Source organism: Manis pentadactyla, chromosome 11 (genome assembly GCF_030020395.1).
Source record: "Manis pentadactyla isolate mManPen7 chromosome 11, mManPen7.hap1, whole genome shotgun sequence".
NCBI classification, from domain to species: domain Eukaryota; kingdom Metazoa; phylum Chordata; class Mammalia; order Pholidota; family Manidae; genus Manis; species Manis pentadactyla.
The window spans coordinates 108,206,214-108,233,082 of NC_080029.1; the positions used below are offsets into that span (position 1 = coordinate 108,206,214).

Here is a 26,869-nt window from a genome sequence, read left to right on the forward strand (position 1 = left end):
TTCATTCACACTGAGTTTTAAAATGAGTTTATTAAAGAATGTTCTCAGGCAAGGTTTGATTTGTCATTAAAAAAAAAGTTCTGTTTCTTCATGCAGTTTAGTGAAGATAATGTGAGAGGCTATAAAGCTGCAAGCTTCTTTCTAGTGGAATTCTCTGACAGCACAGTGTAGTCATTGCTGCAATGCTAGAACAAATAAAAAAAAGTCTCTTCTATGCTTCTCTTCAAAAGTGATGAATAATAACATGATGGCATAAAAAAGCCATTTTTTTCTATTCATTCTGTAGTACTGGAGCCAGTATCTAGGAAACAGAACAGAGAGAGTAAATTCAAAGAGCAATTTAAATGTAAAGTTAAATATTTTGAGACTATCTTAAAGGTGGTGCTGGCTGAGGGGTGAGGAAGAAGAGGAAGCAAGGTTGAAGAGGAAGGCTGACCTTGGAAATACCTTGAGAACTTATAGCCTTTAAGGCAGAGGTAAAAAGACAATGCTTAGCTTTCATTTATGCTAGAGAAAAAACAAGTTATATTACATTTGGTTCCTGTACTTGCTACATAACCATATTTTTTCAGGTTTTCTACTGTCCCCAAATTTTAGACCACAAAAGCCCATAGCATATAATAATAATAAGAGAATTGTATTTAATTCTTGGTGAGAAACAGATCAAAATTGTAGCCACTTTTTACTTTTTCTCTGCTTCTATGTTAGGAACTCAACTTTATTTCAGAAAGCTGACTGTCAGGAAAAATGGACTTATTTAATAGTAGCACTGCATTTATCTGGTCATAAGGAATGGTATTTTCTTAATTACTTAAACTCTACCTCTAAATACCAAACTATTTATATTTTGGAAAGAAAAATTTCTAAGATTGTATGCTTTTCCAGAATACTCAACAATTTTTTACTACACTGTGCTGAAGGTGTACATGTTATATCATTAACTCATTTTGACAGACATCTAGGAACTATAAATTAATGTCCAAATTCCACAGCCTAGAAAAAAACTCAAACACCTAAGGGTTATAAGGATGCTATTAGCCTAAATTATAAGAAAAATATTTTAAAAGTATACATTATTTGACAGAAATGTTTTCTTGTGAACCATAAACTATAAAACATAGACCTGTCTTCTTATAGTAAGGAACAAAGTAATTGTTGACTACGTTAGAGTCATTTCTGTTTAAAGTTAAGGGTATTACTTCTTACATTTCTGTCTTTCACTTTTTCAAAACTCCCCTTTGTGGAGAGTGACAGTCTTCTCTATTTAATTGCAGGAATAGCTGCTTTAAACACAAATGGTACAGACCATACAGTCAAGAGTATATATTTAAAATAAAATTAGCAAAAAGTAAATAAGTAATCATGGAACTAAAAGCACAGATGTATAGTTTTTGAAACACTTAAACTCTTGTAAATAATCACCTCTAAAACTGAAAATGCATAGGTGACCCCAGTAACACAGAAACTATAGGTAACTTCTTAAAGTTAACCACCTCCTTAGAGAAAAATCTCCAAGTGGCACAGGGAAGAAAATTATTAATTTCCTTACAATTTTCCTCACACAAATCCAATCTGTGACAATAGTCTGAATCCTACGAAATGTTTATGCCTAGTCAATATGAGGACTGTCTGAGATCTGGAATTCATTACCTAGCCCAGATAGAAGCCAGACCTCCATCTGGTTGTCAGTGGTCACTTTCCCCCTTAACTTCAGATGAAAAATTTCTAGACTCACAATAACAAGATTTCAAATAGCTTTGCTTTCACAGTAATTAGGTGAACACTTACTTTTACCATCACAGGCTACAATTTTCACTTTATCCACTTTAATAAGTTCTGTCATCTCTCTGAATTCCACATCATTCAATACAAAAGTCCACACATTATCGCAGAATCTGTATGTATTCAGAGAGCCCTTTAAAACAAAATATTTAGACATATTATGAAAAGTCATTTTTTCCCCCAAAGCAATTTGAGAACTCCACTAGCAAGTATATAATTCTTAAAACGGTATGGGTTATTTATTTGAAACTTAGCTTAAGACTTCTCTTAATTTTCATCTTATCATTAAAGAAAGTCTTAGCTAAATTTGCTAAGGGAAGAATTAAAACATACGTAGTTAGCAGACTATTTTCAGCACTGTAAGATTCTGCAAATTACCTGAAATCTGAAGAAAAGCTGAATGGAAATTTCAATCTGTGTATTTACTGCCCTCATGTGGCTAAATTACGGAAGTTCATTTTAAATACATTTTCAAAATAACATTTATCTAAGTTAATTCTCTAAACTTGTGCAAAAGCAGGGAATTAATTTTAATCTGTGACTTAGCTGAGATGAATTACTGTATCAGCTATTAAGAACAGCATTATTGTTCTGTGCAGCTAAATTCTAATTAAAAAAAATTTTTTTTACGGAGCAATAATGCTTCTTGAACATTAGAAGGACATTTCTGAAGAGTGGTGAAGGTGTAAGGATAGAACCAACAAAAAACAAAACCTGAGATATATACACATGCATATTCACATATGAGACTGAGTTATCTGATAAGACATTTTATATGCTTAAAGCTTTCAATTCAGAAAAAAAGCATCCAACACAAACATGTTCCCTGTAGTTACTTGTAACAGCAAAAATTGGGATCTATCCAAATGTTCTATCAAGTGAGAATCATTAGGGAAACTGTGGCTATAGATGGATTACTTAGTAAATATGAATAATCTCTATTTGTTGGACTGTGCTAGGCTCTGGGAATATAATGGTTAGCAATACATATGATCCCTGCCATCATGAGCTTTGATTAGTAGGAAAGAGCGTTAAAATAAGTACACAGTATTACGGGGCCATGAAAGAGTAGGTTACTGGGGACAATGGAAAGTAAGATAAATACTTGGAATGGGATAGTAAGATCCAGAAAAACAGAAGGTGAAGGAGATCCTGGAGAAAGCTTTGCCCTATTTTAAGCGTATCAGGAGATTAACACAGGATTTTTAAGCAACAGGAGTAACACAATTAAATTTGCATATTTGATGATGCCGCGAAAAACGGATTAGAGGGGAGTCTGACCAAAGCCTCTTAGCTGACTGAGTCAGAGGTGAAAGAACCTCTGCTAAAGCAGTAGCAAGGTCAACAGAATTACAATGCAGAACTGACAGGACTTGCCAAGCAACTGGGTAGGGTAGGGCAGGGTGGGAAGCGAGAAATCTTGGTAACACCCAAGTTTCTAGCTTAAGTAACAATGTCATTCATGGAAAGAGCTAGTTTGGGAGGCAAGTTAAATTTGGAACTTGAGTCTGAGATCTAAGCCTCCTTGTTCTGTAAGTAGCTGGATGAGATGATTCAAAGAGTTTCTGTGGAGCCCTAGAGATCCCTAAAGGAATACCAAAATTAACTGATAGCAGTAGCTGAGAGGGAGGCCAGAGAATAAAAAAAAAAGCTAGGTTAGTACGGTTTCAAGGGAAGTATGGGTTTCAAAAGAGACTGCATTAGATTTAGCAATAACTTGGCAAGAGAAGTTTCAGTGGAGTGGTGAGATTAATGCATGGAAAACCATTTATACTGTCAAATGAAAAAAGCATACAATTGTAAATGTAAAAAAAAAAGTTTCTTTAATTATATCAGCTCCCTGCCTAATGGTCTGAGCCTTTGGAAGGCTAAATATTCGGCCCCACCAAACTTAACTTCTGTTTAGCTATTTCCAAACATTCTGAACTTAAAACTGATCAAGTCTGCTGTAATGGGGCTTGGGAAGGGGTGTGTAATGAGAGCCTGAGCTTAAAGCAGGGGTAGTAGGGAAAGAAAAAGCAAGAATAGAAAAGTCAGATCAGGTCAAAGACTGAGAGTATATTATTTTTTGCTTTTGGAATATAGTCAAACTTACAAAACACTATGCAAGAGAAATGCAAATGTCAGATTACATTTAACTTTAGCCAAATAGATCCAAACTAGAAACCTAAAATAAATACAACTAGAAGACCATTCAGGCCTTGTCAACCCTATTGACTGTGATAAGCAGTCAAACAAAGTTTCTGCATGGGCAAAAGCTAATGTATTTACACAGTTCAATTTAGAATTAAATGATCGCATGCTGAAAGATGGGAAAATTTGTACATTATGGTTATACGAACTAATTTTGCCAGAATCAACAGTGTTAAATTCAAGAATGCACTGATAAAATTTTATAGTTTTAAAGTCACATTTTATCCCATATAAGTTTTAGGCACAAGAAACTGACAAAAGACTTATTTATATGAATGTAAATACATGCAGCTTTTATCCCTTCACTAAAAATAAGTCAAATGGGGCCTAGTCTGTCTTGTTCTCCTCTGTAAAACAAATACCCAAGACAATGCCTGGTATGTAATAGGTATTGAAATGTTCACTGAATAAATGACAAATTGTGTTTTCACCATCCTCAAACACTGAGGTTATCTTAAATGCAAATTAACCTCTATGTTGTTTTCATATTTTGATTTTCACATACTTTAGCCTTTTAATTTATATTTTAGTTATCCCTTATAGCATAAGCATAAATATCAAGTGACATCATTATACACTTATGACTCCCTCAATGACTCCCATCAATATCATGATACATTAAAATTTTTTCTTTCATGATCTTTCTTTTCAATAGGCTATTAATTTAAATTTACCATCATATGGAGAAAGATAATTTTGTTCAGTTTTGGATGACTGTTCAAAGTATTAATGACTCATATGAGACCCAGCTACCAGAACAGACAGACCACTGACTACCACTAGAAAGGGTGAAGGTCAGAGTTTGAAAAATATAACTGAGCCTTAGGAAGTATTTTTTTAACCTTCAATTCTGCACATAATGGTTTAGGCATGTGAAATCTCAGTTAACTCTTCAAGGAAGGCAGCCAAACACATAGGCTGATTTGTGAAACAATGGAATAAATTCTGAAAACAACTCCGTATCTCATATTAAGGGAATGAGCTTGGTATATTGATCATTTAAATGTAAAGTATAATTTGTTATTATAAAACAAGTTCCAAAGTTTAAATCATCTCTTACTTTAATGGTTTAGTAAACAGGCAAAAAATTTTTAAAAATATTATTGGTAAATAAAAAAGAGCACTATTGTAACAACTACTGGCACATACTTTGAGATTTAAGAAAATATTCTTACCCTGAAATTGACTCTGTTCCTGACCCTCTGAGCCAGTGCTGAGTTTATAGCCTTATCAAACTGAAGTAGAACTTGAAGGGCAAGTTGGGGAGTGATCTGCTGAGACTGAGAGAAAGTAAAGGTCATAAATCCTCTTCAGAAAGAACATTAAAGTAAAAGTATATATAGATTATTGCCTAAAATTTAACTGAGGTTAACCACAGTCTCTAAACCAGGATCCCTTATTCTTCTTTACCATAACTGACAATTAAGAAGCAAAGCCTGACAATACTCTTTCACTATTTTGACACAAACATAATTCTGAAAAGAAAATATGCAGTGAGTTTAGAATGCCAGGACAAAACTTTGCCTATTATTTCTTTAAGATGTATTCTTGAAGATATTCAAGGACAGAGGTATTCAATAAATTGAAGGAACCAACAAGTTCTTTTAAATAAAACACATTGGACAAATATGTTTAAAAAAATCTAATAACTCTTATTAAAACTCGTAAGGTATAAGAAAACAAATGGAAAAACTTAGTGTTCTTAGATGAGAGGTTTATATACAAAGTTTGAAACTGAAATATAAATTCAAATTTCTAAATTTCAAGGCTTTATTAAATTGTCCAAAATTATCTTAAAGCTACATAGAATATGCCTTTGTTATAGACGTGAGGAGAAAATATATACAAATCTCAATTTTTATGTTTAACAAAAATCTTTGAAAATTTTGATATATCAAACTATATCATTCAATCACCATTATAATTTGCCCAAATGTAAAGATGGGATAATGCACAGGATTTTGAGGTTATTTATCTGAGTACTGACTTGCTGGGTCAAAGAGTCTAAGATATTTAACTATATCTCTTTGCCTGGGAGAAGGGATATAACAATAATAATTACAGATGCATCTAAATGTTGATTTTTAGTCTCTCACCTGTATGAGCTCATCAAGGCTCTCCTGAAGACTGTTTCCCAAAGTGGTATTTCTGTATAACTGATATGCCATGGCTTAGGAGGAAGAAATTGTTTTTCTTATTCAGGCTTGCATTGATGTCCTAAAGATTTAATATAAAAGTGTTAAAAGAAAAATTACAAATCATGTATGTAATACAGTCTTCATATATACTAATATATACTACCAGATATAATATATACTCTTACTAATTGTAAATTACCATATGATACTTCAAGAATTACAAGAAACAGATTCTGGGAAGATGGCAGAATAGGAGATCCCTGTGATAAAACTCCTCCCACGAACACACTGAAGCAGCCACTAAACGTAATACAACTCACTCTGAAAACTGGCAGAACAGACCTTCCATAGTTAATGCCAAAGAGAAGACCACAATGAGAAAAGGGCAACAGGGGCAGAGAGATCCAAACCCCACCCCATAAGTGGGTAGAAGTGAGGTTATAAGGGGTGAGGGGGTAAAGCCCCATACTTGGCACTCCTGGTCCTGGGGATCTGCACCAAGAATACCAGCTGCCATACACCTGGCTTTGAAAATCAGCAGGGCTTAATGCCAGAGGGCTGCAGGGGGCTGATCTCCACTCTTGGACTGTGTAAACTGGTCTGAGACTCAACACAGAAGCAGCCAGTTTGAAAAGTGTCTGAGTTATAACGTGAAGGAGATTTGTTGATTAATTTTGGGACATGTGCCAGAGGGCAGGGATCTGCAGATTTCTCTCGGGGAGGAGGGCCTGGTAGACACCATTTTTCTTGCTCTACTCAGCCTAGCTGGCCCAAGGCTTGTGGGAGGCAATTCTGATACTCTCCATCTATGGGGACTGGCATTACACTGGGGACTTGCCCTGCCCAGCAGGTGCCCATCCCTGGGAAGGAAGAAGATAGCTCAATCCACAAGCATCCTTGCCACAGTCCTGTCAGCCATTGCTAATGGCGGCCCTGCCCACCAGTGCACCAGCAGGGGCTGCAGCTGAGCCTTTCAGCCAGCCACACCTGGAGTGAGCCTTGTAAAGTTAGTGCAACCACAGTAGTCACACTGGTCATTGCTGACAGCCAGGCAGAGAGCTGGCCTTGCCCACCAGCCCGTTTGCAGCAGTTGTGGCTCAGACACAATGGGAGGGTGCACAGAGCCCATACAAGGGACTCCCCTGGGAAGCTTGGTTCTGGGGATCAGAGGTTACTGCATTTCTGGGCACCAAAGAACACCTACTATGTAATGCCAATGCTTTCAAGACTAGGAGACATAGTTGACTTATCTAATACACAGAAACGAACACAGAAAGCCAGACAAAAGTATATTCCAAATTTAAGAACATGACAAAATGCCAAAAAATTGCTAAGTGAGATGAACAATCTACTGGATAAAGAATTCAAAGTAATGGTCACAAAAATACTCACCAGACTGGAGAAAAAAGTAGATGAACTCAGTGACAACTTCAACAAAGAGATAGAAAATATGAGAAAGAGTAAGTCAGAGCTGAAGAACACTACTACTGAAATGAAAAAAATACACGAGGGACAAACAGTAAAATTAGGGAATGCAGAAGAACAGATCAGCAATCTGGAAGACAGGGTAATGGAAAGCACTCAAGCTGAAGAGAAGAAAAACAAGTTAAAAAAAAAGTTAAAAGACACTAAGAGATCATTTAAGCAAAACAATGTTTGCTTAAAGGGGGGGCCCAGAAGGAAGAGAGAGAGAGAAAGGGGGCAGAAAACCTATTTGAAGAAAGAGTAGCTGAAAACTTCCACAATCCAGGAAAGGAAACTGACACCCAGGTTCAGGAAGCACAGAACGGCCCACACAGGACGAACCCAAGGATATCCTCACCAAGACACACAGCAATTAAAATGGCAATGATTAAAGATAAAGAGAAAATCTTAGAAGCAGCAAGAGAAAAGCAGACAGTTACATACAAGGGAAATCCCATAAGGCTATCAGTTGCTTTTTATCAGAAATATTGCAGGCCTGAAGTTACTGGCATGATATATTTAAAGTGCTGAAAGGAAAAAAAAATGGACAACCAAGGACACTCTATCCAGAAAAGTTATAATTCAGAATTGAAGGAGAGATAAAGAGTTTCAGACAAAAACTGAAACTAGTTCATCACCACTAAATCAACCTTATAAGAAATGTTATATGAACTTGGTTAAGTAGAAAGAAAAAGTCATAATCAGAAGAAAGCCAGAAAAGGAAAAAAATTTTACTGGTTAAAACATACAGTAAAGGTAGAAAACCACTATAAAACTAATATTAAATTCAAAAGCCAAAAGTAGTAAATCAATTATATACACACAAGTTAGTCAAAGGACAGATAAATAATATAAAAAGTTGTAAATTTTAACATACATAAGACATGGAGGGGAGATTTAAAAAGTGCTTTTAAAATGTGTTCAAGCTTCAGTAACCATCAACCTAACAGAGACTGCTATATATACAGGATGCTATGTGTCAAGCTCATGGTAACCACAAACCAAAAACCTGTAACAGATACACAAAAAATAAAGAGAAAGGAATCTAAGCATTACCCTAAAGGTCATCAAATCACCAGGGAAGAAAGCAAAAGAAGAGAGGTAACAGACAGGAACTATAATTAAGAAACAGTCAACAAAATGCAAAAAGGTCATAACTATCAATAATTACCTGAAATGTAAATGGACTAAATGATCCGATCAAAAAACAGAGGGCTGAACAGATTAACAACAAAACAAAACCCGAAAACCCACCTATAGGCCATGTACAAAAGACTCACTTCAGACCTAAAGAGACACAGATTGAAAGGGAGGGGCTGGAAAAAAATATACCAGCTTGGGTAGCAATAGTTACATCAGACAAAATAGACTTTAAAGACTGTATCAAGAGACAAGGGTATTATATAATGACAAAGGACTCAGTCCAAATGAAAGGATATAACAACTGTGACTGTCTATACACCCAACATAGGAGCATCTACATATAAAAAGCAAATGTTAACAGACATAAAGGGAGAAATTGACAGTAATACAGTAATAGGGGACTTTAATACTCCACTTACATCAATGAATAGATTATCCAGACAGATAATCTTTATTTTTTTATTATTTTTATTTTGGTATCATTAATCTACAATTACATGAAAGACATTATGTTTACTAGGCTCCCCTCTTCACCAAGTCCCCCCAACATACCCCTTCACAGTCACTGACCATCAGCGTAGTAAGATGCTGTAAAATCACTACTTGTCCAGACAGATAAATCTTAACATTCCATCCAAAATCAGCAAAATACACATTATTTTCAAGTGCACTAGAAGTTTCTCCAGGATAGGTTATGTTAGGCCACAAAAAGTTTCAATACAATTAAAAAAACAGAATAGTATGAAGTAACTTTTCCAATCACAACAGTATGAAACTAGAAATCAGTTGTAAAAAAAAAACTGGAAAAAAAACAGATCAACAACATGCTACTACTAAACAACAAATCAGACAAAGTAAAAAATACATAGAAACTTACGAAAACTGTTCAAGATCTTTGGGATACAACAAATGCAGTTTTCAGAGAGAAGTTCACAGCAATACAGGCCTGCCTGAAGAAAAAAGGACGATCTCAAATTAGCAATCTAACTTTAAAGGTAAAGGAACTAGAAAAGCCCAATGTTAGCAGATGTAGGGACATAATAAGGATCAGAGCAGAAACAAATGAAATAGAGATTAAGAAAGCAATAGAGAAGATCAATGAAACTAATAGATGGTTCTTTGAAGAGATAAAATTGACAGACCTTTAGCCAGACTCATCAAGAAAAGGAGAGGACTCAAGTAAATAAAATCAGAAATGAAGGAGACATTACAACTGACACCAGAAATACATAAGATTTAAAGAGAATTCTATGAAAAATTAGACACCAATACTGGACAACCTAGAAGAAATACGTAAGTTTCTAGAAACATGCAATATTACTAGACTGAATCAGAAAGAAATAGAAAACCTGAACAGAACAATTACTAGTAATGACATTGGATGAGTAATAAAAAAAATCCCATTAAACACAAGTGCAGGACTAGATGGCTTCACCTCAAACATTTCAAGAAGAGTTAACACATATCCTTCTGAAACTATTCCAAAAAACAAAAAGAGGAAGGAATTTGAAAACTTAATTCTATAAGGCCAGCATTACCCTGATACAAACCAGACAAAGACATAACAGAAAACTACAGACCAAAACTCTTGATGAACATAGATGCAAAAATCCTCAACAAAATATTAGCAAGCCAAATTAAAAAATATATTAGAAGGATCATTTATCACGGTCAAGTGGGAGTTACTGCAGGGATGTAATGGTGCAATATCCTATAATATAGATGACCTTCTGAAACCTGACCAAAGTAAAGCCATTTTGATTAAAGTAGCCATTTTATAACAAGTTGCTGGGCTGCATTCAAAGGGAAAGGGAGGGGGGACTACTTCCTCTGCCTCCTGATGCAGGTGAGACCTATGGACTGCAAGAATGTTTACTGAGTCTGTTGAATCTCAAGATAAGAGAAAGGACCACCATGCTTACCTGCCTGCTTGCACATAGCACCCTTTCCTGTTTACTAATAAAAGCTAGCCAAATGGGCAGGAGACAGTGACTTCAGTTGAGCAGATGCCTGAATGCCATCCACTGCTCTGTAAGTTAAACCTTAATAAAATTCACTTACTTGTCAAGCTGGACTTGTCTGAGTTGTTCTTTGGCCTGTTGGTTCCCTCACAATTTGGGGGAAGACATTTCTCTTACATTTCCCTGGGAAATTCTCATAACATATTCACAAATCAATCAACACGATACACCACATTAACAAAAGGAAGGATAAAAACCATATGATCATCTCAATAGATGCAGAAAAGGCATTTCATAAAAATTAATACCCATTCATGATAACAACTCTCAACAAAGTGGGTTTAGAGAAAACGTAATAAAGGCCTTATGTGACAAATCATACTCAGTAACTAACATCATACTCAATGGTGAAAGGCTATAAGCTTTTCCTCTATGTTCAGGAACAAGCCAAGGATGTCCACTCTCACCACTCTTATCCAACATAGTGTTGGAAGCCCTAGTCTCAGGATTGAGACCCAAAAAAAAGAAATGAAAGGCATCTAAACTGGTAAAGAAGTAAAACTGTATTTGCAGGTGACATGATACTATATTTAAAAAACTCTGAAGACTTCATCAAAAACTTTTAGAATTTAAGTGAGTCAGTCATGTTACAGGACCCAAATTATCAATATAGAGAAATCTGTTGCACTTCTATATACTAAAAATGAACTAGTAGAAAGAGAAGTAAAGAAAACAACCCCATTTAAAACTGCATCAAAAAGGATAAACTACCTAGAAATAAATTTAACCAAGAAGGTCAAAGACCTGTATTCTGAAACTGATGAAAGAAATTGAAGATGATACAAATAGAAAGATATACCATACTCATGGATTGGAAGAATATTGTTAAAATGGCCATACTACCCAATGCAATCCCTATCAAAATACCAACAGCAATTCTTAAAGAACTACAACAAATAATACTAAAATCTGTATGGAACCACGAAAGATATGAACATCCACAGCAATCTTGAGAGAGAACTAAGCTGGACGTATCGCGTGCCCCAATTCCAAACTACTACAAAACTGTGATAATCAAAACAGTATGTTACTGCCACAAAAATAGACACACAAATCAATGGAGAACACAGAGACCAGAAAAAAACCCCACACTTATATGAGCAACCTATCTACAACAAAAGAGGCAAGAATATATAACAGGGAAAAGACAGTCTCTTTAATAAATGGCTTTGGGAAAACTGAATAGCTATATGCACAAGAAGGAAACTGGAACATTTTTCTTACACCATATAGAAAAACGAACTTGAAATGGATTAAATACCTAAATGTAAGAATGTAAGGCCTGAAATAAAAAAGTCCTAAAAGAAAATATAGGCATTAAACACTGGGACTCTGACCTTCACATTACATATCTTGTGAGAATTTGATGCAGTCAATCATTTCTGCCTTCTTGAAACATTTTCTGTGGCTTCTGGGACGCCACATTCAGTTCTCTCAACTCACTGGATATTACTCCATTTCTTGTTTTCTTTTGCTGGTTCCTCCTCAGCAACCTCACTCTTAACTGCTTAAGTTGCCTTAAGACTTCTTACGTCTTCTCTTTTCTATATGCTTTACTCCTTTGGTTGCCTCATCCAGAGTTATGACTTTAAATACTATCTGCTGATGACTCCCAAATTTATATCTCCATTCATGACTTTTCCCCTTGTTGCCTACTTGACATTGGACGGGAAATACCAAGTAGGCAGCTCACATTACATTTGTCAAAAACCAAATTCCTGATACTTCCCCTCCAAATCTTTTCTGTCCTCAGCCTCAGTAAATGGTAAATCTAGTCATCCAGTAAGACAGCCCCAAAACCTTAGTCAATATTAATTTCTCTCTCACCCTGCATCCAATCTGTCAGCCAGTCCTTTCAGTGACTCCTACATCTAACCAGAATCTGACTTCTTCACTGATGGCATTAAGTCACCATATTTTGTCACCAAAATTACTGTGAATACTCAGTAAGGGGTCTCCTGCACTCACTCCACTCCTGCTCCCAGAGCAGCCACATTGAGCCTTTTGAAATATAAAGCAAACCACATCACTCATTTATTCAAAACCTCCGATGGCAGCATCTTATCTCAGAGTAAAAAACAAAATCCTTCTAATGGTTTACAAGGCCTACACACATGATCAGGGTGCTCCACTACCTTCTGAACTTATCTTCTTCCATTAACTTTCTCTCTCACTTTGTTCCAGTCATACTGGTGCCCTGATATTCTTCATTATGGCAAGAAGTTCTTGCCTTACTGCCTTTACAATGGCTTTTCTTATTGTTTTGAATGTTTTTCCTAGATAACCTGCAGGGTTCCCTCCCTCACGTGATTCAGACCCCTGCTTAAATGTCACTGCATCAGAAAGGACTTTTGTGACTGGAACTATAAAAAGGAACTAGCTCCTTCTCCCATATACTGCTTTATTTCCATTCACACCACTAAATGAGGCTGACATGTAATGTTTATTCTGTTTCCATCCACTAAAATGGATGTTCCATGAAGGTAGGGACTTTTGTTCAGTTATATCTGAAACAACATCTAGTATGTAGCAGGTATAGAGTATTTGAAGTCAAACTCAAGTATCAAATATTACAAAAGTATCTAAGTGTAATACAATGTTTTCTACTGCACTGAGGCAACTAAAGTAATGAATATTTTCTTCTAGACTCATAAAACTACATCTAACCACCTACCAATATAGCTATACCTTTATACTCTGGCCTCCCTATTATTATAGGTTAGACTATCCATGCTCTTGTCTAAGTACAATCCTTCTACCTGTGCATCAGGTCCTATCCCCTCTAATACACTCAAGGATATTGTTCCAACAATTCTATTATTCCTCCTCTCCTTTACATCAAATTTCCCATCTCTATGGATCATTCCCATCAGCAACCAGATGGCTACTCTTCCATTCAAAAGAAAAAAGTTTCAACCTACTCCCCTCATCAGCTATACTCTAATTCTATGTTCCTCTTTGAAGCAAAACTCCTAAGAGTTGTCTGTACTCATTGTCTCATTCCTCTTCTCCCATTTTCTCTTAAACTCACTTCTCATAAGAGTTTGCACTCATTTAAATGAGGCAGATGATAAAGGTCACCAATGGCATTGCTAAAGCTAATGTCCTTACCAGACTTAAGTATCTGACACAGCTGATTACCCTCTTGATGAAGGATCTTGGCTTAGCTATTGGAACACCATATTTTGTGTTCTTCTCTGAATTCACTGGTTCATCCTTCTCAATATCATTTATTGGTTGATCCTTTTCTCCCTGAACTCTTAATGTCATATGACATCCTCCTTGATGCTCTGCTGCTTTCTGTCTAATGCTTATCCTTAGTAATAACATTCAGTCTCATGGCTTTTAATACCATTGCTGATGATCCCCAAATTCATATACTAGCACAGACATCACACTTAAACTCAATCCTGAATTCAACCGCTTATTTAACATCTCTAATTGCTCTTTTTCCTGTCTCACTTGGAAGTTGAGCTTAAGCAAAAACCTTCGAAGTTATCAGCCACTCTCCCCTGCCCCCAGTCTTACCCTTAGCAATTCCTATAAACTCTACCTTCAATCCCTAGCACTCTTTTGTAGAGTCTTCCTTTGAAATGCATTCGGAATCCAACCATTTCTCACCATTCCTTCTGTTATCACCCTGTTCTGTGCCACTATCATCTGTCATTTGCATCAGGGGAACAGCTTTGTAACTGGTTTTCCTGCTTCCAACACTTGGCCCCTACACTCATTCCAATTCAGCAGCCAGATGATATTTACAACATCGGTTAGAACATATCTCTTTTCAGCTCAAAACCTCCTATGGTTTCCATTTCTTAAGGTCCTTACAATAACCTGGCTACCTTTTATCGCTCCAACTTTATCTACTATCTTTGCCTTACTCTTGCCCTTCTCCAAACTAGCTTCCTTGTTATTGGCTGTCTATGTAGGTCTTCGCAGAGGCTGTTCTTTCTGTCTGTCTGGAATGCTCTTCCTCAGATATCTGGATGGTTCTTTTAATTCCTCCAAGTATAGCACATACTCAGTGAGGTCTAAAATGACCTCTATATTTACAAAAGAACTCCCACCTCCACTCTGGAACTTATCAGTCCTCTTTATTCTTCTATGTTTTTTTGATGGCGCCTTTTAATACATTATATAATTTCCTTATTTTATGTTTATTTTCTGCATCCTCCAAAAGGAATATAAGATCCAACAGGGCAGGGTCTTTTGTCTGTTTTGTTCACAGAGGTAAACCAGGGATCTAGAACAAACAGTGCCTGACACATAATAGGAGCCAAATAAATGTTTCTTCATTGAATTAATGAAAGCAAAAACCACTAAATATGATGTGTTTGTGGGGGGGGAGGGGGCTTGCAGGAGGTTTTTTAAAAAGGGCAAGGAGAAGTCTCTATAGAGATATAAACTTAAAGTAGGAGTACAGAATCTGTGTCATATCCATTTAACAAAACTTTAAGGGTTATCTAGAAAATACCTATATGTTAACAACTAACTATCAGAAAGAGAAATTAATAAAACAACCTCATTTACAACTGCATCAAAAAGAACATGTACAAATAAATGTAATCAAGGTCAAGGACCTGTACACTGAAAACTACAAGACACTGCTGAAAGAAATTGAAGACACAAATAAATGGAAAACTATTCCAAGCTCATGAATTGAAAGAACAATATTGTTAAAATGTCCCTACTACCCAAAGCAATCTACAGACTCAGTGCAATCTCTATCAAAATTCCAAAGGCATTTTTCACAGAAATAGAGCAAATAGTCCTAAAATTTATGTAGACCACCTCAAAACCCTGAAATAGCCAAAGTAATTTCCTGAAAGAACAGGCTGGAGGCATCACGATCCCTGACTTCAACCTAATTACAAAGCTACAGTAATCAAAACAGTATGGTATTGCCATTAAAACATACCTAGATCAGTGCAACAGAATTGAGAACCCAAAATTACACCCACACGTATACAGTCAATTTATGACAAAGAAGCCAAGAATATACAATGGAGAAAGGATAGTCTCTTCAATAAATGTGTTGTGAAAGCCACATGCAAAAATCAAACCAGACTACTATCTTACACCACAGACAAAAATTAAGGGAGGCACAAGAAAAGAAAATTAATGGCCAATATTCCTGATGAAGATAGATGTAACACTGCCCAATAAAATATTAGCAAACCTAATTCAACAATACAGTAAAAGGCTCAAACACCATGATTAAGTGGGATTTATTCCAGGCACGCAAGGATGATTAAAGATCTGCAAGTCAGTCAATGAGATATAACACATTAACAAAATTAAGGGTAAAAATCATGTGATCATCTCAATAGATACATAAAAAGCATCTGAAAATTCAACATAAATTTGTGATACAAACTCAACAAAGTGGGTATAGAGGGAATGTAACTCAACATAATAATGGCCATATATTATAAGCCCACAGTTAACACCATACTTAATGGTGAAAAGCTAAAGCTTTTCCTCTAAGATCAAGATAAGGATGCCCACTCTTGCCACTTCTACTCAGCACAGTAGTTTTAAGTCCCAGCCAGAGCAATTAGGCAAGAAAAAAAAAAGGCATCTAAATCAGAAAGGAAGAATTTAAACTGTCACTATTTTCAGGTGACATGGTATTATATATAGAAAATGTTGAACACTACATCAAAAAACTGTTAAACAAATTCAGTGAAATTGCAGGATACAAAATACACAGAAGTCTGTTGTATTTCTGTACACTAATAGTAAACTATCAGAAATAGAAGTAAAGAAAATAATCCCATTTTCAATTGCATCAAAAAGAATAAAATACCCAGGAATAAATTTAACCAAAGAGGTCAGAGACCTGTATGCTGAAAACTACAAGACACTGATGAAAGAAACTGAGTAAGACAAGAATAAATGGAAAGATATTCAAGATATTCTATGCTCATAGATTGGAAGAATCAATATTGTTAAAAATGTCTATGCTACCCAAAGCAATCTACAGAGTCAACACAATCCTCAAAATTCTAATGCATTTCTCAAAGAAACATTCTATCTTAGAATGTGTATGGGACCCAAAAAACCCTGAATAGCCAGAGCAATTGTGAGAAAAAAAAAAAGTTGGAGGCATGATGCTCCCTGACTTCAAACTGATTAGAAAGCTCTTGTAATTAAATATTATGGTATTGGCATAAAAATAGATATACATAAATCAACAGAGCAGAATACACAGCCCAAAAATAAACCTAACATATACGGTCAATTAACTCACAACAAAGGACTCAAGGACAGACAATGGAGAAAGGGAAGTCTTCTCAAAAAATGGTGCTGGGAAAACTGTACAACCACATGCAAAACAATGAAACTGGACAACTACTTTATACTGCACATAAAAAATAACTCAAAGTGGAATAAAGACTTAAACATAAGACCTGAAACCATAAAACTTCTAGGATGGGAAGCTCTCTGTCATAGGTCTTGGTGATGACTTTTTAATCTAGCACCAAGAGCAAAAGCAACAATAGCAAAATACGGAAGCAGGACTACATCAGACTGAAAAGCTTCTGCACAAAAACAAAGTAAAGCATCAGCAAAACGAAAAGGCAACCTACTGAACGGGGAAAATATTTGCAAATCACCTATCTGATAAGGAGCCGATATCTAAAAGATATGAAGAACTCCTTCGACTCAACAGCAAAACATGAAACTATCTTATTAAAAAAATGGGCAGATGACCAACAGACTTTTTTCCAAAGACATACAGATGGCCAACAAGACAGGATATGATGCTCAACATCACTATTAGGAAAACGCAAATCACAACCACAATGAGATATCACCTTACACTGTTAGAATAGCTATCACCAAAAGGACAAGAAATAACAAGTGTTGGGTGAGGCTGTGGGAGGTAAGGGGACCTTTGTTCACTGTTACTGGAAATGCAAATTGGTTCAGCCACTATGGAAATTGGTATGGAGGTTTCTAAAAAAATTAAAAATAGAACTACCAAATGATTCAGCTTTTCACTTGTGGGTATTCATCCAAAAAAACCCCAAGACACTAACTTTAAAATATATATGCACCCTTATGTTCACTGCAACATTATTTACAATAGCCAAGATAGGGGAAAATAACCTAAGGGTCCACTAATGAAGGAATGGATAAAGAACCTGTGGTACGTACACAATAGAATTTACACAGCCATCAAAAAAGAAATCTTGCCATTTGAGAAAACATGTATGGACCTTGAGGGCATTATGCTAAGTGAAATATGTTAGAGAAAGAGAAATATCCTATTATCTCATTTGTATGTGGAATCTAAAAAACAAAACAAAAACCCAAGCCCATAGATACAGAGAACAGACTGGTTATTGGGAGTTTGAAGGCAAGGATGGGAGAAGGGGGTCAAAAGGTATAAATTTCCAGTTATAAAATTAGTAAATCCTGAGATGTATAGCATGATGACTGTAGTTAATCATTCTGTACTGCACATTTGAAAGTTGCTAACAGAGATCTTTAAAGTCCTCAACACAAGAAAAAAAAGCTATGTATGGTGACGGATATTAACTAGACATGTGGTGATCGTTATGCAGTATATACAAATATCGAATCATTACGCTGTACAACTGAAATATAATGTTACTTGTCAATTACACCTCAATAAGTTTAAAATAAATATGTTTTTTTAAATGTTTGTTGAAATAACTTGCTTTAAAGATACTCTTAAAAATTCCTTGTGAAATATTCAAATCTGTTAGATGTGGTATCATCCATATGAATTTTGTACTCCATTCTGCAGGTTAGAAATTTTAAAGGGTCCACATTCGGAAGTAACTCAATAGTCCTCCTCCTCCTCTATCAAACCATTCAGTTTAAATTCGTTCCCTTGGAGTTCGCGTTAAGTTGGAGGGGTGACTTCCGAAAAGCAAAGCAGTACAAGGAGACACTTAAGGAATGCGTTTCCCAATATTCAGAAATAAGCAAAACACAACAAAAAAACCCCTGGACACTTTAAGATAATTCACCTGGCTAAAAAAAACGGGGCTGGGCTGAGGACCTCCCCATAGGACCGTTCCGGTGGCGCCCCGCGGTCAGGCCTCCCGCCACAGGCCGCACCCATCTCCCGCCGCCTGCTTGCCCTTCCCGAGTACCAGCCGCGGGGCCATCCCGGCAGCGGAGGCGGTAACGGGCCAACCCCGGGCGCCGGGAGGGAAGGGCCCTCACTGTCCATTCAGGCCTCGGAGGAGACCCGAGCGACTGCAGCCGCAGCTCTCGGGGACGGGAAGGGGCGCGGGCCCCGCTCACCCAGTACCTTTGGGGAAAGTGCTTCCCGCTGCTGAGCGGACAGAAGGGGTGCAGCCAGCAGCCCTGCAGGAGCTGCCTACCTCCCCAACTGTCTCTTCGGGCGCCGCAGAACCCGCCAAGCTCGGCCCACGACCCGGAAGTGCTCGCAGAACCTGGAAGTGACAACACGCCGGCCCCGCCCGGGCCGGTGGCCCCGCCCACCCCTGCTCCCTCAAGTCACTCAAACCACGACAGGGGAGGTGTGGAGAACGCAGGGGCGTGGGGCCCGGCCTTCCGAGCCCCATCCCGTGCACAGCCTCCCTTTTCCAGTGACTCACCAGGTTTACTAAGTCGACTCATAAGGGAACGATAATTTAGAGACTCATCTTCTTTACCGTAAAATGCACAATTAAGAAATGTCGGACAGTCACATTTTATGCCTGACTGTGTTCGGGTTAATACTTAAGACCCTGCAATACTAAATTGACAGATTCTGAAAAGATTACAACACGTATTTCTTTACCACTAAAAGCAGGGCTGCAATTCATTTAGCCCAGAAACCTTTTAGTTTGATTCATGAATAATTTTAATTTAGGAGTTTACCTAGTATTTATGCCTAATACAAGACAATTTAATATGTACGTCAAGTGTACATAATCCCAAATGGTATTTTAACTGGATTAAAGGCAGCAGTAATATGTACAGCTGTTTGCATTAAATAGCTGAACAGTGATTATGGAGTAAATGCAAAAACAAGTGCTACAAACTAGAACCTCTGAGCAGCTCTATGAACTAAACAGGTTCTCATTTATGCCATGTTCTCAGCTACTTACTCAACTGATTTCACCAATGGATTCCCCCTAACTAAAATAACTAAACTATAAAATTAAAAGTTTGATTATAGTTGGGATGTTTAAAACTAAACCAGGATGAACTCTTCACCCCTTAAAGAACAAGAAGCAGCACCTATAGAAGAGAAGTAAAAGTAAGTCTAAAACTGTGAAAGACAAGATGACAGTGTAAAAATTTAATAGCGAGATAGGAGAACGTGATAAAATGAGTCAAAATCAAACTTTCCAATTAATTTATTTAAATTCATTAACGTTGCAAAAATACTATATGCAACAAATCCAGACATAGTTATTATATTCCTAGTAAGTCAAGGGGAAATGGTAAATTACGACCAACACTAGTATTTCTTACAGGGACCACATCAACGTCTTGCACACAGTCATCCAAACTGAATTTCTCACACTGTAAAATGACAGCACTAGGCAACATTATTTGAATAGTCGTGAAATGACCACAGTACATTAACTGTGTCCAAATGGCAGCATGTGAATTTAAGGTAATAAAAATATTTGAATTTTTGAAGCATGTATCAAAGTGTTAGTGTCTAACAAACTCTGAATTGTGTTCTATGTGAATGATGCTCCAAATGCTGTGCAAATCAGTGGCCCTGAACACCACCAATATTTACTGGCTAGCTTTATGTAAATAAACTGTAAGGAACATGATTTACGAAGCCCATATACAAAAAGTGCAGTGGAGTAGTTAATATTGTCCAAGTTCCTCTTTAGCCACACAGAATGTGAAAACACATAAAAATTTTTAAATGCAAATGTTTTAACTCCTTGTAGAATATCTTTTAAGAGAATCAGACACCAGAAGCAAACAGCTTAATACAACTCTTACTAACTTGAAGGCATTAAACTTGTTCATCTAGTGTTCAATGTTATTAAGTGCTGTATGTGAGCTCTTCATAGCATTTTTAAAGTAGTTCTCAAAACATAAGAAATTAAGTACATCTATCACATATAGTCGCAACAAAGTAATAAATAGTTCTGTTCCAATTTTAGTGTCTCTCCTTACTGTTCAACATATGACCTTATTTTCAATTACCATTTAAAACTTTAAAGGAACGTTGCATTGTTGGGACTCACCACTGATCTGATCCTAGTCCATTCAGAATCCTGAGACAGGAAGAGGCAGATAAAAGGCTCCCTAGGTAATTCTTCTGTACTACTAGAGTACAGAGTAGACAATCTCCCACTTCCTTGCCAGCTGATCTTCCCATGCAAGTCTGTTTTGACTCTTTTTCCCAGCAATTATGCAATTCCTGTTCACTATGACAAGATAAACAGAATAGTTGGTCTAACATAAGTACTTTAATTCCTCTATCCCATCCTTCTGAGATTTGTGATCTATATATAGGATGAGGATAAAACAGGCATAAAACAAAATGGAATGGGGCAGCAATTTCTATTTTCAGCCTCTTTCTTCCTCCCTTCTGTTTGAGCAATGTTAGCAATTTTCCACATACAACATAGGAAAAAAAGTAGGATGAATCTACTGTTACCTTATATATACACCCTTACCAATCTCATCAGGAAACTGGCCTGTTCTGCCCAAAATATCCCAATGATTACTGATCAACTGAAGAAATCTAAAAGGCCACTTCTGCATTAAATCAAACACTTCCAAATTCGTAAGCACTCACATAAAAACAGCCAAACAGTAATGCCATATAGTCATTTTCAGGAAGTCTCTAACAAAAAAGCAGATTCCTTATTTTTTTAAACCCTGAAACTGCAGTTGAAGTAACTCTAGCTAGATATATGTACTTGTCAGTTAGCAAATATCAGCATTCAGTGCAGTCACCAAATAATGATGTCTACTTTGGAAGACTATATTAATGTTTACCAACCATGAAATATGAAACATAACCTAGTCCTAAACTTTAATCTGAGCACTGTTAATTGCTGACCCTCTTTGTTCAAACATGCTTCTGCATGAAGAGACAAAGTAGAGGAAAATATGAATTCTCATTATAGGTATTATCAGCTTTTCCTCCCTCCGCTCCAGTCTCCTTACATAATCTGTGTGTAGCCTGCAGGTTTTCCTGCTGGATACAAGAAATGGCACCAAAAGCTCCCATGCACAGCCCTTCCCTTAACAGAGACATATTCAGTGGTACCTTAGATAACAGCTAACATCCCTATATAATTTTCTTTCCCTTACTTTCTTGTTTTGTTATTTTCCTTTAAAATTATGCTTCTTGGCCCTACTTAGAATCCAATTTCTTTACTCCACCTCCCACACCCTGAGTTAAAGACTATTAGGCTTAAACTATGAAGTCAAGAGTCTTTTCTTGGTACTACTTGGGAATATGACCAACCAGGACACAATCGAATTACTTTATACAAGTAACCTGTGATTAAAAAGGAGGCACTCAGAGCCCAAGTATAACAAAAAAGTGACAGAAGCATCACATCAGTTAAGTTAGATTCATGACCACAGCAGAAAGATAAAAATAAAACAATTATAAGCACTTTCACATCAACCAGTAATAGAAAATTAAATTGAATGGGGAAAATGTCACATAGCTACAAATTACAAACTTAATAAGCCCCTTCCCTCTAACCTACTAGTTATGATCTTAAGTCTTACAGTTATGAAATATTTATTATGGGGCATGTTCCTATACCAGCTTCTGTTAAGGTATAGGTTAGGGCACATATCTTTTAATCTAGTGATTCAAAGCACATCCTTTTCATTATATCCTAAGTGTTATAACTATTTCCTCTGACTTTTAATGTTCTAACAAAATATAGGCTACTTACTTCTACTTAAAAAAAATAATTAGGAAAATGAACCGCTTTTGCAATAAGTTACATCTTTTGTTAGGAAGAACGCTTGCAAAGGCAAAAGTCAACAAACACAATAAAGCACTGAAACTAAAGAATTGGGTACTTTATGTGGAAGAAACCACCTATTTAAAAAGCTCAGCCCATTGTGAGCAAGACAGACTTACAGATGAAAGACTGCTGAAAGAGCTCTACACATATAGACTCTAATCACAATTCAATTTAATATTCATAATCCCCATATGGTAAATTCAGAAGGAATGCCTAAGTCATTATAGTAAGTTTGCTTTTTCAACACAAAGTGTTTCTAAGATTTGAGCAAGCGATAATGGTTTTGGCTTTATTTGCTATAATGACATGAGTTCAGGATCTGCCTACAGCTGCTGGATCCAAGTGACTTCAGGAGGCTACTGGAGGAAATCTCATCCTGGGAATCCTCTAGCACCTTCCATAACTGGACTTAGGTTAATGACTGAGGAGGATAAAAGGTAAAGGAAAATTCTCTTTTGTAATAGAAACTTTATACTAAAAATGTCAATAGTAAAAGCCATATGTGTATTCAGTGTGAATTCTCTTTTGTAATAGAAACTTTATACTAAAAATGTCAATAGTAAAAGCCATATGTGTATTCAGTGTAAGTTTAGCTCTCATCCACTTCAATTTTGCCACTCTGGGACAGTCTTGTAAATTACCTTATAGGACAGGCTGGAGTGTGGTATGACCCTCAAATTATGTATTCAACAATGCATATGAACCATACAAGTATATGACACAATATTAGACTAAATGTATATGAGCCACACAAGTATATGATACAATATTAGACCAATCTGTTGTATTAGGATGACTTTGTGGGTAATTAAGCTTTGTTTGAGGAATAAGTAAATTCTATTTTAATGTAGAGTCAAGATACTTACCAAATTAAACAAGGAGTTTATATGTTTGTATCAAATGTGCCATGTAAAACAACGTACTCCAATGATGCTCTGAGACTTAACAAAATAACTTCCTTTACAGCACTGTAAAACGATTCAACAGAAAATGTGAAAACAAACCATATGTGACTAGGTCAATACCTACCAAGTTCAAATAATTGACAGGGAGGTATATTCTGATGAAGTGCCCACACTGAGAACAGTTAAAAAGCATCCTGTTTTCTATAGAAAAGTAGTGACAGTGAATAACTCATCATACTCTCTACATACTACCCTGCACTCACACAGATACAGGAGAGTGATACCCTTACATAGCTTATTTCACATTAGTGAACAAACCTAAGATTATTATAAAGCTCTGACTTTAGGCCAGAAGATAAAATGTCCCATATATACACATATACAAATAACAATTATTAACTTCTTAAATTCCCTAGTTTTAAAAATGGCTTTTTGACTTGCCTTTAAGCTTAAAAAGGAAGAAGTGTGCAACACACTTATATTTGCACTTCTGATACAAGAAACAACATATGTTAAGTGAGAAAAAAGCATAGGATGGCACTAGTCTACTTAGACTATGTACATGACCTCTGGGCATTCGTGAGAACCAGTTTAACTGTCCCTCATCTTATGAGCAACTTTATTTTAGAAGCTACCCAGGAAATGTATTTAACCATTTACAAAAACAAAAGTTCTAACATGTACTTTACAAAATCATGGTCTTATTTACCTGCATATTCTTCCACAAGACAGGTATACATTAAACAATATTGCTCAAAAACATAAAAATATATATTATCTCTTTCCTTTACCATTTAGGTATATAAATATTTTACTGAAGATGCATCATTCAATAAACAAATGCAAAAACTGTTTTATATAAAGTATGGTTCTCTATTTAGCAATATAAAATATAAAATGATTACAATATAATTAGCTAGTAAGAGCTAAATTCATGAGTTTTGAAAACCAATACAGCAGTGAACAGTCCCTTATACAAAAGTCCATTAAGAAAATGCCAAATCAATTTTGTAACAGGTTACATAAAAATCAGAGCCAATAATGCATTACAGATGCAAAAAAGAACACTGCTTCATCAGCACATTCTTCAGTCTTGTTTGGACTAGATGCCAAACTTACTGTTCACTTTTTGGTTCATCTTGTTTCCCATTAAGCTCTTGATCAACTCTGTTTAATGAAAAATAACATAGAAAATAAGACACTAGCAACTGCACAATTTTCTTTCTAAAAATAATGACTACTTTTAGGATAGCGTATTATTGTTAAAAACAAAGCTTTGCAAAGAAGCACAGTAAAAAGATTACCAAACATTTCCCAACCAGAAAAGATAAATTTTAAAGACAAGAGGACACTGGCAAGAAATATGACTGTATACTTTACATATGAATGCACACATAAATTTTACAAAAAGTTCAAATTACAACAGGCATACAAAAATGTTGAACTGCAGCATGGCTGGGGCAGGGATTTAAGTGATAAGAGAGGAGCTGACAGGAAGAACTCCCTTAAAAATGATTTTTGTTAGCTGAAATATTAAAATGCCAATAATGCCCCAATTGATCAATTAGTATTTTTTAAATTCAGTGATAAAAATTTACTAAAACCATATTATTCTCCAAAATGTACTGGTTACACTTAGCATGTGAATGCCCTTCACTTACTTTGACAGTAAGAAACCACAGAACTTAGTAATCAGGAATATCTAGATGTAGATTAAAAATGCGACTGGATTAGTAGTGGGTTGTACAGAGATCATATTAAAATTTGGGCAAGAGGGAATTAAAGAATTATGTAATTATCACAATTACAGAAAACTCGTCAAAGATAATACAGTCTATTACTATTATATTTGTAGTAATTTGAATTACTGATGTAGGGTACTTAAAACAATTTGGTATGAAGATACTATGATCACCTAAACATTAGTAAATCAAACCTAAAAGCTCTGACCTGTGGTAAAGCCTGATTAACAACATTTAAAATATTTCTTATATTGGTATAAAAAAATCTGAAAGGTAGATATTCTTGATAAGGCATGCAATATACATCCAGTCTTTCCAAGATCTGAAATATCCTTATCAACAAATTACACAATTACTTCATTTTTAAACTGCAAACATTTTAACAATCCTTATCTGCCTAGCCACACTTGAACTGACTTGTTTGAAAGAAACATCTAAAATATTTAAAAATGCTATACTTCGACAGTTCCGTATCCTCCTTATGACCAGTGCTCATTACAGAGACTTCACCTTAAGTAAGCTCCTCTACATGCAGCCTTTGTTAACTTTTGGTTTGAAAAACATATCCCTCTATTTTTAAAACATAATGCTTTCATTTTAAAGCTATCAAAAAAAATTCTTTTTTTTAAGGCTAAAGAAACTTTGTACAAAAATTAAGAAGTGCCTCAGAGAAATACATAATGATCTACTTAAGGTTAAACAAAAGTGAACAAAAATTAGGAAAAAAAACAAGATAAAACAGTTGTGGTAGGTTGCAAACACTACATTTAAATGAAAAGTACAGTTCTACTTTTTTGATGCCTAAATTACTTAACAGGTAATTAAACACTAAGAACTTTGTTAAAAGGCACAATTTTATCAGTAAAGGCATTCTGAAATCCATGAAGCAGCTGGCTTCAAAATATTCTATAATGACACATATTTTTAATTTCAGACAATTGTCTGGCAAATGCACACCAATGGTGACAAAGGAATGAGAAATTAGCAAGAGTTAAAATCACTGTCCACATCCATGTAAAAATGTTTGTTAAACTGTAAAGTGTCATACAGAAATGTAAAGCTATGATTCTATCACGTGGTCAACTGAATTCTTGATCATTAACAGAGCCAAAATGTGTTTTCACAGTTAAGAATGTTCCAAATCCAGTAGCTTACAATTTGCTCCTTAGAATGGTAAAAATTGGTAACTGCACATAAACCTCTCACCCTAATTCTTCAGACTTTAATAAACTGTTTTTGCTCATTTGTCAATATTTTAAAAATGTATTAATAAGTTAGATCTAAATCCCATGCTTTTCTAAATTACTATATGAAATGGTAACTACTTTATACCCTTGCCTTTCATCTTCTATGCCAAGACATTAATAGGTAATAGTTTGTTATGCTCAAAGCAGAAGTATTTAAAATTAAATTTAAGATGGAAAGCAGTGTTTAATTATTAAATAGTACATTGAACTTTTAGGTATTTTTCCACATGTAGAATTTGACTGGTTAGCAGGCCATTTAAGCAAATAAGGA

General features: G+C 35.8%; 2 protein-coding genes across 9 annotated transcripts in view; both read right to left on the reverse strand.

Moving 5' to 3' along the window:
* GTF2A2 (general transcription factor IIA subunit 2) lies at positions 1–23,686 on the reverse strand. Of its 7 annotated transcripts, XM_057488857.1 has the most exons (6): positions 19,035–19,186; positions 9,598–9,670; positions 6,072–6,192; positions 5,151–5,255; positions 1,789–1,915; positions 1–301 (listed from the first exon to the last, which is right to left on the reverse strand). In XM_057488857.1, exons 3-6 carry the CDS (start codon positions 6,141–6,143, stop codon positions 276–278), a joined length of 330 nt encoding a protein of 109 aa, XP_057344840.1. In that variant the 5' UTR covers positions 6,144–6,192; positions 9,598–9,670; positions 19,035–19,186; the 3' UTR covers positions 1–275. The 7 variants fall into 7 exon arrangements, with proteins under 7 accessions (XP_057344840.1, XP_057344841.1, XP_036758931.1 ...); XM_057488858.1 differs by lacking the exons at positions 9,598–9,670; positions 19,035–19,186 and adding an exon at positions 23,571–23,686; XM_036903036.2 differs by lacking the exon at positions 9,598–9,670 and having other exon boundaries at positions 19,035–19,191.
* BNIP2 (BCL2 interacting protein 2) overlaps positions 20,074–26,869 on the reverse strand; it is a 23,715-nt gene continuing 16,919 nt past the window's right edge. For both annotated transcript variants that reach the window (XM_036903034.2, XM_036903035.2), the window contains one exon: positions 20,074–24,776. In XM_036903034.2, the coding sequence (XP_036758929.1) occupies positions 24,725–24,776 (52 nt within the window). In that variant the 3' untranslated portion in view covers positions 20,074–24,724. The remainder of the gene's footprint in view (positions 24,777–26,869) is intronic.

Coding starts and splice junctions, on each gene's coding strand:
- GTF2A2 (XM_057488858.1), bottom strand. CDS start 6,143: ATGGCATATCAGTTATACAGAAATACCACTTTGGGAAACAGTCTTCAG. Junction 1,916..5,150: donor GGAACAGAGTCAATTTCAGG/GTAAGAATATTT, acceptor TTTGTTTTAAAG/GGCTCTCTGAATACATACAG. Junction 302..1,788: donor TGTAGCCTGTGATGGTAAAA/GTAAGTGTTCAC, acceptor TCTGTTTCCTAG/ATACTGGCTCCAGTACTACA.